The sequence below is a fragment of the Oculina patagonica genome, chromosome 7 (genome assembly GCF_052425735.1).
Source record: "Oculina patagonica isolate OP01 chromosome 7, crgOcupat, whole genome shotgun sequence".
Lineage (NCBI taxonomy): Eukaryota > Metazoa > Cnidaria > Anthozoa > Scleractinia > Oculinidae > Oculina > Oculina patagonica.
The window spans coordinates 4,009,411-4,024,384 of record NC_135764.1 but is presented as its reverse complement, the minus strand read 5'-3'; the positions used below and the strand labels follow the sequence as shown (position 1 = coordinate 4,024,384).

Genomic DNA, 14,974 nt, shown 5'->3' with positions numbered 1-14,974 from the left:
TTTTAGTCATATGTACATTATTGTAAATAGTTAGTTTTATATCTCTTATATTCTTAGTGTTTTTTTTAATTCATATGTACATTATTGTAAATAGCTAGTTTTTATATTCTAAGTATTTTTATTTTTTAATTTTCATATTTGTAAGGCGCATTTGGTCATATTTACATGTTAATTTGCGCCATATAAATCTTAAATATTATTATTAATATTATTAAACGGGTTTTAGACAACATTTTGCATGAGAGATCACAAAAGTTTAAACTGGCTATATAAATTTTATGCCGTCGTCTTTCGACACGCTAAACAAACAAGGATCGGAATCCGCCAATCAAAGCCCGCTAGCATGACCTTCTGAACTTGCGGCTCATTTCCGTGGAATTATCATAATAATAATAATAATAATAATAATAATAATAATAATAATAATAATAATAACAACTTTATTCTCGTGTCAAATCTGTAGTAGCTGAAGGGAAAAGTCCCCTCTACTAATTGTGGACACCTAACCTGCCTAACTAAAAACGTAATTAATATATATAAAATAGAAAATATTTATATACATTTAAAAAACCTAAGTACAAATATATTAAAATTCTGTTTCTTTAACTATATTAAAATATAAAAATTAAAATTATGTTAAAAGTAAAAATTATGTCATGTAATGTTGGCTGCCAGTCATTCTTGGCATAGTTTGCATCCCCGACAGTCACTGATATTAGCAGCCAGCGCAGTGAGGTCCCGACCACGTATAACGCATTTAAATTGCTTCAAAGAGGGTAAATTTCTTAGTCTAGGTGTGAGAGCATTCCAAAGTTTGGGCCCTAGGAAACAAACACCGCTTTGTCACTGGTGGGTTTCGATCCTTGTTCGTTTAATTTATCATGCCATAAGACGATTCCTAACATTGTTTATAAAATGTAAATCCGCACTGGGAACACGTTTTTTATTTAGATAAATTTTCTATTATCACCAACACTCTACAAGTGCGGATGGTTCGTCGCGACGTGACAAATGTAGTCCAAATTGGACATTTTAAACGCACCGCCGGAAAAAGTCGACAAAACAAACATAAATGCATTTTTCTGGTCAGTCATGCAGCCATTAGTACTTACATAAGCCGGGAGTCGGGAAACTGAATTTTCTCTTAAATGGTGAATTTAAAATCTATATTTTCGTGGAATTATTATTTTTGTTCATTTCAGAAAATTAACCACCCCTAGGCCATGGCCTACCCCATGGCGTAGGCTATGGGGTAGGCCATGGCCTAGGCCACATGGCCTACCCCACGTTTTGTACCTACCCGGCGAAGACAAGGTCTCTACAAATTGACCTGCTAGGTACAATCCATTCAATTTGGTTTTAGGTCTGAACTGTTAAGTACCTGAACATGTATTGATTAAAGCTAGAAACAGGAAAATGTTTCGGCGTGGCTCACGTTCTCCATAAAATTCAGTGATTCAGTTCACTTTTTTGTTTCGCAAGGGTGGAAGTTGGGTGAAGTATAAAGGTCGGGACACACTAGGCGACACGTCGCTGCAACATGTCGCGGCGACATGTTGCTGCGACATGTCGCCTCGTGTGACATGGTGCATTCTTGCGACAAACCAGTCGCTGCGACAGAATTTTGTCGTTGCGATGTGTCGCACGAATTCAAACTGGTTTGAATTCCCAGTTTGAATTCGTGCGACACATCGCAGCGACAAAATATAAATTAACCAATGAGAGAGCGTCATGTATTTTCGCCATATTGAATTGGAAAACTAGTTCGCATTCTCACTCTTCCAAATTCGCTGTTTGTGCACCGAACAAACACCTTGTCGCAGCGACTTGTTTTTAAGCAGTACACACGGAGCGACTTGTCGCATAGTGTCCCGACCTTAACGCTCGTTCAACCCCCCTGCGGTAATATTCCCTCCCTTTTCACAAAACAAGCCCAAAAAGGCATTTGAAAAGAAGAAAAACATTATTGCGGTTTTCAGTGAAATGCGAACTCTGAAATTCAATCCTCAACTAAGGATGGGCCGATATTCGATACCAAATATTCGATACACCGATATTTTGACAATTTTTAAAAAGTATCGATACTTTCGGAAAATATCGCACTTTCGATACGTTTTCGATACTGCACACGTGACCTGAGCCTGCGGTCTTCTGGTCATCACCTGAGGTTTCAAAATGCAATTTTGCTCAAACAAATATTGATGTTCTTGACAATATTTGAATTTTACACGTTCCTGATGCAACAGTGAAACAAAAAGACCGAAAATCAACATTTATGGCTAACATTTATAATGCCAGGACTGTCCTTTGTATGATCAGACAAATCACGTGTTATACCAATGACGTCAGGACGGAAATGACGTCATAATATCGATATCGATATCGAGAAAAAAGGCAAATATCGCATCGATATCGTATCGTTTTGAAAAACTTGTATCGGTCCATCCTTATCCTCAACCAACGGTTTTACGCTTTTTTCTGCCGTCAATCATCTTATCGGACCTCTCAGGAAACAGACGTTAACTTCAACTGGGTCAAAACGTCACGTCTCTCGATTGCGATTGGTAGATTTCGATCCGTTTTGTTTGTTTCTGTTTTTCATGGTTCGTTAGCTGTCGACATAATTATGATTGATGGCAGCGAAAACGCAATCGTTAGATGGATTTTGAATTTCAGAGTTCGCATTTCACTGAAAACCGCAATAATTATCCCCAGATGTTAGAACGGCAGAAACTTTGAATATTTTTAAAAATAAGATACGTAAATGTGACATTAGATTAATGCTCGATCATGATTAGAGAATCTTATCATTTTATCTTTTTAGCGATTATCATTTCAATTCCTACGCTATTACACCAGCTTTAATAGATTATTAGATACGTATTATTAGGATTAGAATTTTTATATTGTTTTTTGATATTTACATAGTTTTAAACATTCTTTAATTGTCTTTTAGAATCTATTCATTTCGTTTCCCCAAATTAGTGTGGTTTTCCCCGAGCTAAGTGGTTATTTTGACACGTTAATAAAGTTTCTATTCTATATTCTATTCTATTCTTATGACCTAACCTCTTTAATGATCTTTTTATGTTATTTGTTTTAATTTCTTTCAGTGATGACTTGGTGTTTGTACTACCTGACAAAACATCCCGAGATTCAGGAGAAAGTTTTTGCAGAACTGGAAGAAGTTCTGGGAGAGGAAGACATCAAACCACAAGTAGCCTCTGAACTCAAGTGTGTAGACCTTTACTATCTAACTTTCAAAGCTCAAAGCGTTTGTTGGTACACAATCCCTGCTGCACTGAATTGACCTCAAATGGCTTGTTTTGTGTTTGCCTTTCCCATCCAGGTACACTCGTCAGGTGCTAGATGAGACCCTCCGTGCCTCGGTCCTGGGTCCTTGGGTCGGTCGAATCCATGAGTTTGATCTTCAAGTTGGGGAATTTGTCATTCCAAAAGAGGTATAACCTAAGAAACGGAAACAGACGTTTTTCATCGCATGCAGAATTCATCAACCGCGAGAGTCTGAGACGACTGAGTATCGGCCAAAAAATTCCATACTGATGACGTAGCCCCGTGTATTGTCTCTGATCAACCGACAACCTCGTTCCCAGGGCTTTTCTCCTTTTCCTCCCTTGTCGTCGAGGAGAGAGAAATGGAGAGACAAGGGAGGAAAAGGAGAGAGGCCCTGGCAACGAGGTTGGTCTCTGATTGGTTGTTGCTCGGTAATAATTTTCCGCGCGTAAACCTGAACAGCCAATCAGTGCATCTAACACGAAGCTCTGTAGAGCTACGTCATAAGGCAATTTTCCGGCGATCCGTTTCTGCGGGGGTGAGGAGGGGAAAGGGGGGGAGGGGTAATTAAGCGTCGAACAACTCTTTATTGAGGAAAGTATACTTTGTCCCAGAGGTACAAGAATTCATATAAACTTTACCTCTCAGCTCTGCGTTTTTCGTGTCCGCCGGCATGAGAGAGTTTCGACTGAACCATCACATATGTATCTTGAAGATGAAGTGTTCAACATGACTCGAGCATGGGACAAAGAAAAATTCTGAGTCCCCGACGGGAATCGAACCCATGGCCTCCCAGATACCGGTTGGGCGCTCTAACCAACTGAGCTACGAGAGACTTGTTGTGAGCTGAGCCATTTACTAGGTTGATAAGTGACACGCGTCCTGCATACTGCTAGGATCAGCAATGTCGAAATCATCAAATGTGTAGTAAATAATAAAGATGGTAAATTATAAGCTCTGGTAAATTATAAGCTATGTATCTTACATCTCAATCTATCATTAACAATTATTCCATGAGCGCACGTTGGATATGAGATGGTAGATATCTCATATCCAAGAAGCGCGAGTGGAATAATTGTTTTATTAAAAACACCCAAAGAATTGCCGGCAATAATTTAACTCCCCAGCTGTTCTCGATTGACGCGTAGACCCACCATTGCCTGTTAACCAATCAAAACTCAGGTATTGCAATATACCATGGCTAGTTTTTAATAATCGGCGATATTCACCATTTGCCGCTCAGTTATTACACGCTTATTGAAAAATCGATCTATATTTTACTTAGCATCTCGCGATTATCTAAAATATATTCAGTTGTTATGCCCTGCAGCTGACATAAAACGCCTTATTCGATTGGACGAGACATATCACGTGACGCACCTCATTCTGCATTTGTCTCGCAATGTGATCAGGGGTGCTTACCATTTAGCCACGAAAACCGGAATTTTCGGTTGGAATGCAAATGGTAAGGTTAATTTTCCGGGAATTACGGTTGGAACTGGTGGACAACCTCCAAAGGTTGTCCTGCGATTCCGGTTGGAACGAACCGACTGGAATTTCCCTTACCATTTACAAGTTGTTTATCCGTTCGGAACGGAACTTTGGAAATTTCCTTGCCATTTGCACGGTTTCCCAGTTCCAGTCTCCCATTAACGGAAAACAAACCGAATAGACCATTTCCGAGTTACCCTTTGCCTCTGTTTCAAAACGAGTCTACGTGCGAAACCATTCAAATGAAAATGAGTTTGATTTGCATTAAAATGGACCTGCAGGTGGAACTCATTTTCATATGAATGGGTTTGCATGTAGACTCGTTTTGAAACAGAGGCAAAGGGTAACTCGGAAATGGCCTATTACAAATGGTAAGCGCCATCTCTTTCTGTTGTTTCCTGATTTTAGAAAAACCCTTACCATTACCGGTTTTTTCCCGACAAATGGTAGGCACCCCAGGTCGTACATCTCGAGACCGCGGTAAATGTTTTTATGCGTCTCGTCGACGTGAATTTATCTAGTTGTAGGGTATATTAAAATAGCTCTTAATGTGAATATTGAGGGTCTTGAAAACAAATCACTGTCTGAAGTGTCCAATACAAGCGATATTACCACACTAATTTTCTTATTTGGGTGTGTGTGCTGGACTTTTTTGCATTGTAATACATACAAATGTAGACATTGTTTTCTCCATTTAAGGCTGTCGATGTTGACGCCTTTTGATATGTCGCATAAGTGTATCATTTCTTTTTTCGTTCTCTGTCGATGTCTTTTTTTCGACTTGTTTGCTTGTTTACAAGCAAGAAAAGGAGAATAGTGTACATGTTGTTCTATCTCGAACCACATTCTTGTCTACTCTCAAGGGACTGTTTTAATTTCTCAAGGGAATATTTTAATTTCTCAAGGGATTACTTTCCGCTGTGGGTGATCAAAGCGTCACTCAATAGTAGTGCGTCAACACTTGCGATCTTGTAGAAAAAACGTGACTTGTCAAATTTACAAGCGTTATATAACAATTTTAAAACGTGACTAGCCCAAATCATACATTGCATGTCAGCTTTCTTATCTCAACATGTTTTTGAAAGGCGATCTATAAAAAGCGTTGCGGCCGATGTGCATATGATTTCAGGCGGTGCTGTAGTCTTGATAAACGTTACAAATTTACCCTGTACTTTATTACCAACTGTATGACTCGAGCCGTAGCGAAAAGGTCAAATAGATTTAATTATTACGATTACAGTGATCCAGTTTTTTGATAACGTCAAACTAAAACATATTAAAATACACAAACGCAAGAGAAACTGAGAACATTGAACAATCGAATTAAAAACGAAACGAAATTACTAAGGGTTACCGATTGTCCTCCCTCTTGCCTGCAGAACAGTTTAAAACGCACGAAGGCAACACAGGGATCAGAGAAGCCAAATTCGACGTTTGTAAATATTAAAATGTTCGATCTATTTCGCAGCGGGAAACTCTTTCAATAGTCTGTTGCGTAATCGCAGTGGGTTTCGGGCAACGAACGGAAACGCCAAGCGCAACAGGATTCCCGCTGGTTTAACCGACAAGCGCTACGAAATAGATCGAACATTTTAATATTGACAAAGGTCGAATTTTGCTCCTCTGCTCCCTGTGAAGGCAACGAAGTTTATAAAACGCCCTGAAGCGGCGCTAATATTTAACCTAAGGCACTAAATTTCGTGACAATTGATTGCGTGACTAAACACGAGTAAATACACTCTTTTTATTTTATAAGAATCTAGTTTATAAGAATAACGAGGCTGAAATTGGCGAATTAGAATATCCAGCCTGGGTCGGAAAAACTGTATTCTTATATAAAATCAAAGCTCCCTTGGGCTGTCTCGTGTTACGCATATTTCAACAGTTATTACGTGTTTATATTCAGTGCCAACAATTAACGTTAAAATAATAGTTTCATAATGTTGAGAAATATAAGACATGGCAGAGAATAAAATAGGGCAAAGAGAATTGTGGATTGTTGATACTGTAGTTGGTATTTTTGATGTGTTAGATCCCGCATCTAGCGTTTAATTTCACGAAATCCTATTATTTTTTTGCCTACAAAAAGGAAGGCATCTCTTTCTCGCCAAAACAATTTTATTTATTATTCCACCAGTATTTTCCTATCCGGCATCTTGTCTTAATTTTAAGCCTCATCCGGCATTAAACTTATTTTAACAAGGGGCTGTTTGAACTGCGAACAGATGTACGGAGTTTTAAAGTTATTTGGGGGAGTTTTTCTGTTTTTGTTTTGCATTATAGTGCAAGCTGTTGCATTTGTAGCAAGATATATAGACTTATACAGGCGCAAAGAAATACCACTGTAACATTAAGTACTCCTAAGCTCCTCTGATTAATGTTCAAGCCGCTTTTCATATCTCTCTGATGCTTACGTACTCGTATTAGTGATTATAATGTGACTGACGAAGAGGGAATTTTCAAGCGGCGTGCCTACTAGCTATAGCGCAGCCAAATTATTACTAAGTTGGTAGTAACCCGGGATAGTAACCTGTATATCTTCTCGTCATACAGCACTCAGCTTACCCAGCTGGGCCAATACTCGGCGCTACCGTGTAAGATATCAAGATGAAAGAGTCAAACAGCATAAAAAGGATATATTTATAGCATAAATAAGTCGTGATAACGTTTTAAGAATTGGTATTGCAGTTTATACAGGGTCTGGAAGGGGGCGGGGTGGGGGGGGGGGGGGTAGCCTGCGTAGCTGGCGGGATTCGAGTGCGAGTGCTTGCTTTGAGACGGGCCGGCGAACGGCAAAGAGAGAGAACCGCGGAGCCGCGAAGAATTTGGAGCGAGCCGCGAGGGAATTGGGGAGGAGTCGGGCTGAGGTCCCGCCTGCTCTAATGGATAGGGTTTTTTTAATTATGCGTTCGCCAGCGAACGCGAATTTCCGATTGGCTGAGATTAGTGAAACGTCAATCAAATGTTAATCGAAACCATTAATCCGTCCCATGGGAAAACGTCTGTTGTTTGTGTGGAGATTGCAAAATGGAGAATGCGAAGAAAGGAATCGAGAAAGCGGGAGAATTATCCTAAAGGAAGAGAGAAGGCTGTGATCGAGCTGCTTTCAGGGAATGATGTTTTAGCAATACTGCCCACGGGTTTTGGCAAAAGCATGATCTACACGATCTTTGCCTTGGCGAGCCAAAACATTACATCAACTAAGACTTGTGTTCTGGTTATTTCGCCACTCAAAAGCCTGATCGAGGACCAGATATTAGAAATGGAGTCACCGGGCTGCACGGCTGTTGAACTGAGGAGCGATAATGTCGACACTGTGGTCGACGAGCCTCCGCAGTTTGTCCTCTCTTCGGCAGAGAAAGCGTTAGAGAAACCATTCTTGAATGGTCTGAAATCGCAAACAAATCTTCACGATGCCGTGTCAGCAATTGTGGTCGATGAATGTGGCATATACAAAACGCAAAACAGTCAGTAGGACTTGCGCGTGATAGATTTCAAATTTATATTTGAATCATGTGGTGCCAACGTAACGCAACGAGCAAAGGAGGTAGTAAAAATTCTAAACATCGAGCTTAAAAGACAGAGCGCTCGATCAAAATAATGCATAAGCATAGCCTTTACAACACAGAATGTCTCTCTGAAACCAACTTTCAGCTTTTTCATATTAAAGCTGAAACAGTCTCTGGCCAAGCCGGACCAAGATAATCCGTGATAAGACAATACATCTTGCAACAGTATTGATTAAAATGCCGGGCCCGGCATCAATAACAGCATGCAAGTAGTTTACATTTTCATGGAACATTTCAGATCTTGTCCTTCCAGAGCGAACATTTTGATAGCTTAAAGCATATCTTGCAATTAGAATTGAGCCAAAACAAACTAAACTAGCACAACATGTGGCAGAGTACAGATTTAGAGGCGTCATTCAACTCTACAAACGGAAACCACGCAGCGCGGACTTATGACCTCTATACACTTCCTTGGCGACAATCTTACGGCTCTACAATACAAAATGCATCCAAATAATAACAGTACCCTCAGAAAGAAGTCAGAAGCAAATAAGGTCGAAAGACCGAACTCAACATGACATAAAACGGCAAAGGTCACAAATGTCACGAACGTGGGAGTCGTGTAGGCCCGTCACCTTTATTTACCACAGATTTACAGTGAAAACGGACACGGATTTCTTAAAATCGCCAAACTTTTGCTTCAAATTGGTACAACACAGTCTGCATATATCGCTAACAACTCCTTCTCTTGGTTTCGGACCGACCGCGTTTTGCAGGTTTTTTTGGCGTACCGTTCTTATCTTTACTGGAATTCTCCATGTGCCATCAAAGGAATGTTGTTGGTCAATACATTTACCGCCGTTTCGCGCGTAAAAAAGCGGGAGTTTCGTATAACACCTCACTCTCTGATTGGCTTATATAATTAGATCATCAAAGGCGATAAAAGTGGGCGGCAAGCAAAACCCCCAAATAATGCTGCTCTTTAACAAAATTTGCGTTACATTTAAGAGTCACTTTTTATAAACGAAATTCGATACCCGGCGTGAGTATAGTAGTAGTACTAAGGTCAAACGCCGTCTTGTTTACATCGCTTTGAATGTAGAGCTGTCTGCTTCATTGATTTCGAATTTTGCTCACCTATATTTGGAAAATAGACATTGGATTATCTTCAAATAAGCTCACTGTGATCGTTAGATCTTTCGGATGTTGCGGTTATTTTTCAACACCCTCTTCTCACCCATAATCTCCGTCTAAACAGCAAAAAAAACACAGTTTGCGAGTATTGTTTGCGTTGGTAAATTCCGAACGTGACTTCTCGAATTACTGCGGAGCTCTGTACTCTAGCGCGGTTGAATGACAACTGAAGCTGTCACTGGCCAGGCCAAGCTCCTTTTATACCGGAACCTCTTGTTTAAAGCTGAAGATTCCTCGCATAACACTGATAACACAATTCCCTGATAACACCGGAATTTTAATAAACTACGATAAACAAACTTCACAAGAAATTCACAAAAAAACACAACTCTTTTCCTGTTTCATGTTCCATATTTTTGTATGTTTTTGTTTGCGTGATAAATTAAATCGACACATTGTTTGACATGATTATGTGTAAGCGCGACCCTAGCACACCAATATTTTTTTTTTTACGGCAGACAGAAATACTGGAGTACAATTGTTCATCGAGCAAAAACAGTTTTATTCTCTAATGCAACCCGTACCATACTTTAGCAATGCCAACCCAAAAAAATATCAAAGCACACAGGTGCCTCAACGATAATTTGGCCATCAGTGTAACACTGACCTTCTTGCGCTTACAACCTCACTTCAATCCAAACACTTAATATTAAACAGCTTTTTACAACAGCTCTTATCTTTGTGGCATAGTATAAAACATGGACTGGACTTTGGACTCTGGACTCTGGACTCTGGACTCTGGACTCTGGACTCTGGACTCTGGACTCTGGACTCTGGACTCTGGACTCAAAAAAACCGGCATAGTATAAAACATGGACTGGACTCTGGACTGGACTCTGGACTCTGGACTCTGGACTCTGGACTCTGGACTCAAAAAAACCTGGACTCAATAAATCTGGACTCAAAAAAAAAACTATTGACTCCACTACAAAACAATTAAAAACAACGAAAAAAAAAATAAGAATAAAGATAAAAATTAGCCACAGAGCCACGGATTAAGTTAAATACAGACCAGTTTTAAAAGACAGTAATGCCTGTTGCCTTGCTTGAGGTGTTTGGCATGGCGTTTAGCCAAAGAGAGTCCTCTGTTAAGAAAAGAGTTAATTTTTTTTAGGGGTGTGGTGTAATCAGGGCGTTCTGATACAGAGCGTATTTTTATTCTGTCAAAAAAATATACCTCGGCCTAATTGTATTTTTCGACAAAGGCTTATTTCTTTCTATCAAGGCTCCATTTTCTGCAAGTCTCTATTTCTGCAGCCGTTTTTAGGGATGTCACGCAACGCCCCCCCCCCCCTCCCCCTATTTGGGGAGGAGCGTTGCGTGACATCCCCTTTTTGAAAAGGTGGATGGTATGTTGTGACAAAAAGAATGAATTGCTATTTTGTCCTTTTTTCTCTTTTTGAAGTGCCGACTGCCTGTATCTCTTCAGATGCTATTTTTAATGTATAGTTTGTCCTCGGCCCGATGCCTATTTCTCTCGTATGGGTGTCATTAACATGTGTATAACTATTTATCAAAGGCAGGGATGCCACTAAGGTGGCTAAAACTTTGTCAATTATTTGTAATTACCTGTTTGAAACATTCAGAGAGATATCACGCATTTGATATCTTTAATCAGTTTGACATATACTAGGTGAATTGTCACGGGAGATAAATGAAACGGCTTTAAGTATTCGCAAAATAGACAGATATTTTCAAGCATACATTGTATCGACATTTGCGTCAATTTTTAATTGCTATAAAAACCTAACAATAAGCTTGCCTATGATTACAATATTTACCAGCACGCAACCCTTGAGTGTCAGCTCAAAATGTCGCTAAAATTATGAAACATAACAACGCTGCATGCACCAGTTTCTAGCAACCGTGACAGTTCACCTAGTACCTATATATCGAACTGATTAAAGATAACAGATTCGTGATTTCTCTCTGAACGTTTCAGAGCCCTGTTGTTTTGATAATTAGTTATACATATGTTATTGACACCCATACGAGAGTAGTAACAGCCATCGGGCCGAGAACAGACTCCACTTTACACAGCATCTGAAGAGATACAGGCAGTAAGCACTTCAAAAAGAGAAAAGAAAAGACACAATAGCAATTCATTCTTTCTGTTACAACAAACCATCCACCACTGCGCATACTTTGACAGAAACGCAGTCTCCTTTGCAGCATTTTTTGGGATGTCACACAACGCTCCCCCTCTTGGGGAGCGTTCAGAGCGTTGTGTAACATCCCTATAAACGGCTGCAGAAAGAGAGAGACTAGAAGAAATAGAGTTTTGATAGAACAAAAATCAGCCTTTAATATTATCAGCCTTACCACAGGTTTGTATTTCACATAAATCATCGTGTGGATAATTTAATTTAATTCCTTTTGTTTTTAATTTTTTTTTCATTGCAAGTCCAGGTTTTTTTGAGTCCAGAGTCCAGAGTCCAAAGTCCAGAGTCCAGTCCATGTTTTATACTATGCCTATCTTTGTTGTGAAATGCAACTAGTCAAGTAGCTTCAAGTGTTTTGACTGAGATAGCATGTATCTTGAGTTCCTTTGAACTAATTGATTTAAAAATAGGCTTGAGCAGTAAACACTGCGTGTAGTTTGTGTTCACGGAAAGAATTGTTCCGCCAACATAACATCGTGCCAGAAGTCAAAAAGTAGCCTAACATACTTTTAGTACATGGTCCTCGTCACTGCAGTCCTCATTACAGTCTTCAACGATGCCAACAGAAGGCGCACGATCCGCAGAAGTCGCAGCTAAATTAGCCTCTGTTACCAGTTAACGCACCAAAACCGTTCAATTTCTGTAAACCTGAAGAATGGCCGCGCTGGCTAAAGAGATTTAAGCGTTATCATAGTGTTTCAGTCCTTTATAGGAAAGAAGAAGAGCTTCACTGAAACAGTACTGAAGTGAACACTTTCCTATACGCCATGGGTGGCGAAGCCGAGAATATCATGGCGAGTTTGGCATTCTCAGAGGCAAGCGACGTAAACACGTACGACGTGGTCAGGGGAAAGTATGACAGTCATTGCGTCGCAAAGAAGAACGTGATCTACGAGCGAGCTAAATTTAATCAACTTGTGACGCGTCAAGATGAACGTGAGAATTTTATCACTGCTCTGCATTGCCTAGCCGAGTTCTGTGAATATGGCCCGCTGAAAGATAAAGTGATTCGAGATCGCTTGGTTGTTGGACTCAACAACCAAAACCCGGCTCAGTGAACTGAAAATGAACGCAAGTTTAACACAAGAAAATGCTGTTCAGCAAGCCAGCCAGAGTGAGTTCGTCAAAAAGGAACAAGAGGTTATCCGTTTCGGATTACCTCCGATCCCACAACGAGCGAGGTTAATCAACTGGAGGTTAAAGAAGGAAAAAGAGACCGAATTCATGGAGACCATGCCGCAGGGGGACGACCAAACTTGCAGAAGACCAAACGAAACCATTAGACAATCTTGTAGCAAATCAGACGTACAGACAATCTTGTAGCAAATTGCAATCAACTAACAGTTTACATTTATCCGCACACCATGTGTTTGGAGACAATTAGGTTATTCTCTGACTGCATGCAAAACCTGCTATAGAAATTTACCTTGCTACTTTGTGTTATTGTCACTTCATAACCTTACTTGACGTCTTAAAATAAACACAACTATTAGTCAAGTCAAAAACAACATCTGTTTTTTCAATTCAGTTCGATAAAATCTGATTATCAGATTTGGCGGTATTACAAAAGACAGTACTTCGTGTAATATACACAAACCACTATTTTCTTCAAAAGGGAAGAGAAGAGATTAACAGTACATCCCTTATAATCCAAACATTTACACTATATGTCCCAAATGTGTAAATAAACACTTTTAAAACTCGACAAAGAGAAAACGCACAATACGAAGAACAGCATCCTGATGCATCTTATCAGCATATTGTATATAAATACGAACAAATAAAAAACAGAAAGGCTGACCGTAAGCTAATACTGTAAAAAAAAACTGCCCAGAAAAATTGCCAAACCCCTACCCCATATGGCCTAAAAGTAAAATAGTACGTCTCAAGTATTCCGAGCATTTTAATACAATATATGTGTAGCAATTCCACTCGAAGAAAAACCACATATAACGTCTAGAGCGTTACAATGAACGTCTAAAAAGTTCACTTGGAATACAACCACAAAAGGTCTATTTCTTACCTTGTTACCTTACGTGATGTCTTACACAAAGCACTATCCTGAGCGAGTGAGTCAAATCGGATATTCTCGTGTCTCACGGTCACGTCGTTCACGACGTGACCGTGACGTAACACGAGACAAAAAAGAGTGTAATCACTTTTTCGCATTCTTACAGACACACACATTCCAGAATATCTGGGACTCGGTACGATTGCACGTCTTCGTGAATTTTCTGTCGTGCATAACCTTTATCGGGAACCCTACATTAAACCGAGTAGATCATTCTTACTCGAAACGAAACAACTATTTAGAAAAAAAGCAATCGACAAGTTTACTATTTTCAACCAATCCACAGTGTAAACAACTTCGCGACTGACAAATATAACATTTCCTCCGCGAAGATAGGAAATTGTTAAACTAAACTACAAAGCAACTGTAATGATAAGTTCGAAGAACAATGCACAGGATAAACCTTCGACTCATACTTCGTGCAAAAAAGTCGATGTCTCGAAGAGATCTTTGATTATGACCTTATTTTGTCTAATTATTTTTTTTTTCAGACGCCGATTCTTCTAGCGTTTGGAATAGTCCTTCAGGATCCAAATTTGTGGCCAGAACCCAAGAGGTAAATATGGAAAAAAATTAAATACTAGAAAATTCGAAAAGGCCACTGTTATCTGGCACAAGTTCAAATGAGCTTTCGTCTTCTTCAAGTCATCATTTTGACATCTTTTTGTTGGTTTTCCCGTTTGACCAATCAGAACCCTCCAAATCTTCCTTATAAGATAGGCGGCGGAGCAGGGGGGGCAGGGGAGCTGTAGCCCCCTCAAACGAAAATTTAGGGAGGCTCAGCCCCCCCCCCCCCCCCCATGTTTTGGTGCCAAAAATATCGCGAGCGCAGCGTAAAATTGGTTTATCAAGATATTCCGTCTCGTGAGTGAGTTCAAACAACTTCGAAACTTCCTAGTAAGTTTTCGGGACAATTCGTTTATCTTCGGAAAAGTTCGAAAAATGATCGGAACGTTCGTATGGCCTTCGAACAACAATCGGAGAATCTTCGGAAATTTTCGGTCCAGAAACTGCTCAGTAAACAAAAAGTTGCTAGAACGGAAAAAGTTGCCCCAAATATAAAAACCTGCCGAGTATTTTTGGGTCAGTCTTAACGCCCCCCCACCCCAAGTTCCAAAACGCTCCGCCGCCTCTGTTATAGATCTGGCGTTTAATCGAGAAAGTGTATTTTTGTAAGATTATTTTATGTGCAGGCTAACCCACCAACGAAAAAGATCTTCTGTGGCGAAGTTGACTTTGTGCGAACAAATGTT

General features: G+C 39.8%; 1 protein-coding gene across 1 annotated transcript in view; it reads left to right on the top strand.

Annotated features, from left to right (window-relative positions):
* The window catches only part of LOC144660168 (cytochrome P450 20A1-like), a 31,567-nt gene that overhangs the window by 15,031 nt on the left and 1,562 nt on the right, over positions 1-14,974 (top strand). The window contains exons 9-11 of the mRNA XM_078520762.1: positions 3,114-3,234; positions 3,350-3,461; positions 14,213-14,277. Coding sequence (XP_078376888.1) covers positions 3,114-3,234; positions 3,350-3,461; positions 14,213-14,277 — 298 coding nt within the window. The remainder of the gene's footprint in view (positions 1-3,113; positions 3,235-3,349; positions 3,462-14,212; positions 14,278-14,974) is intronic.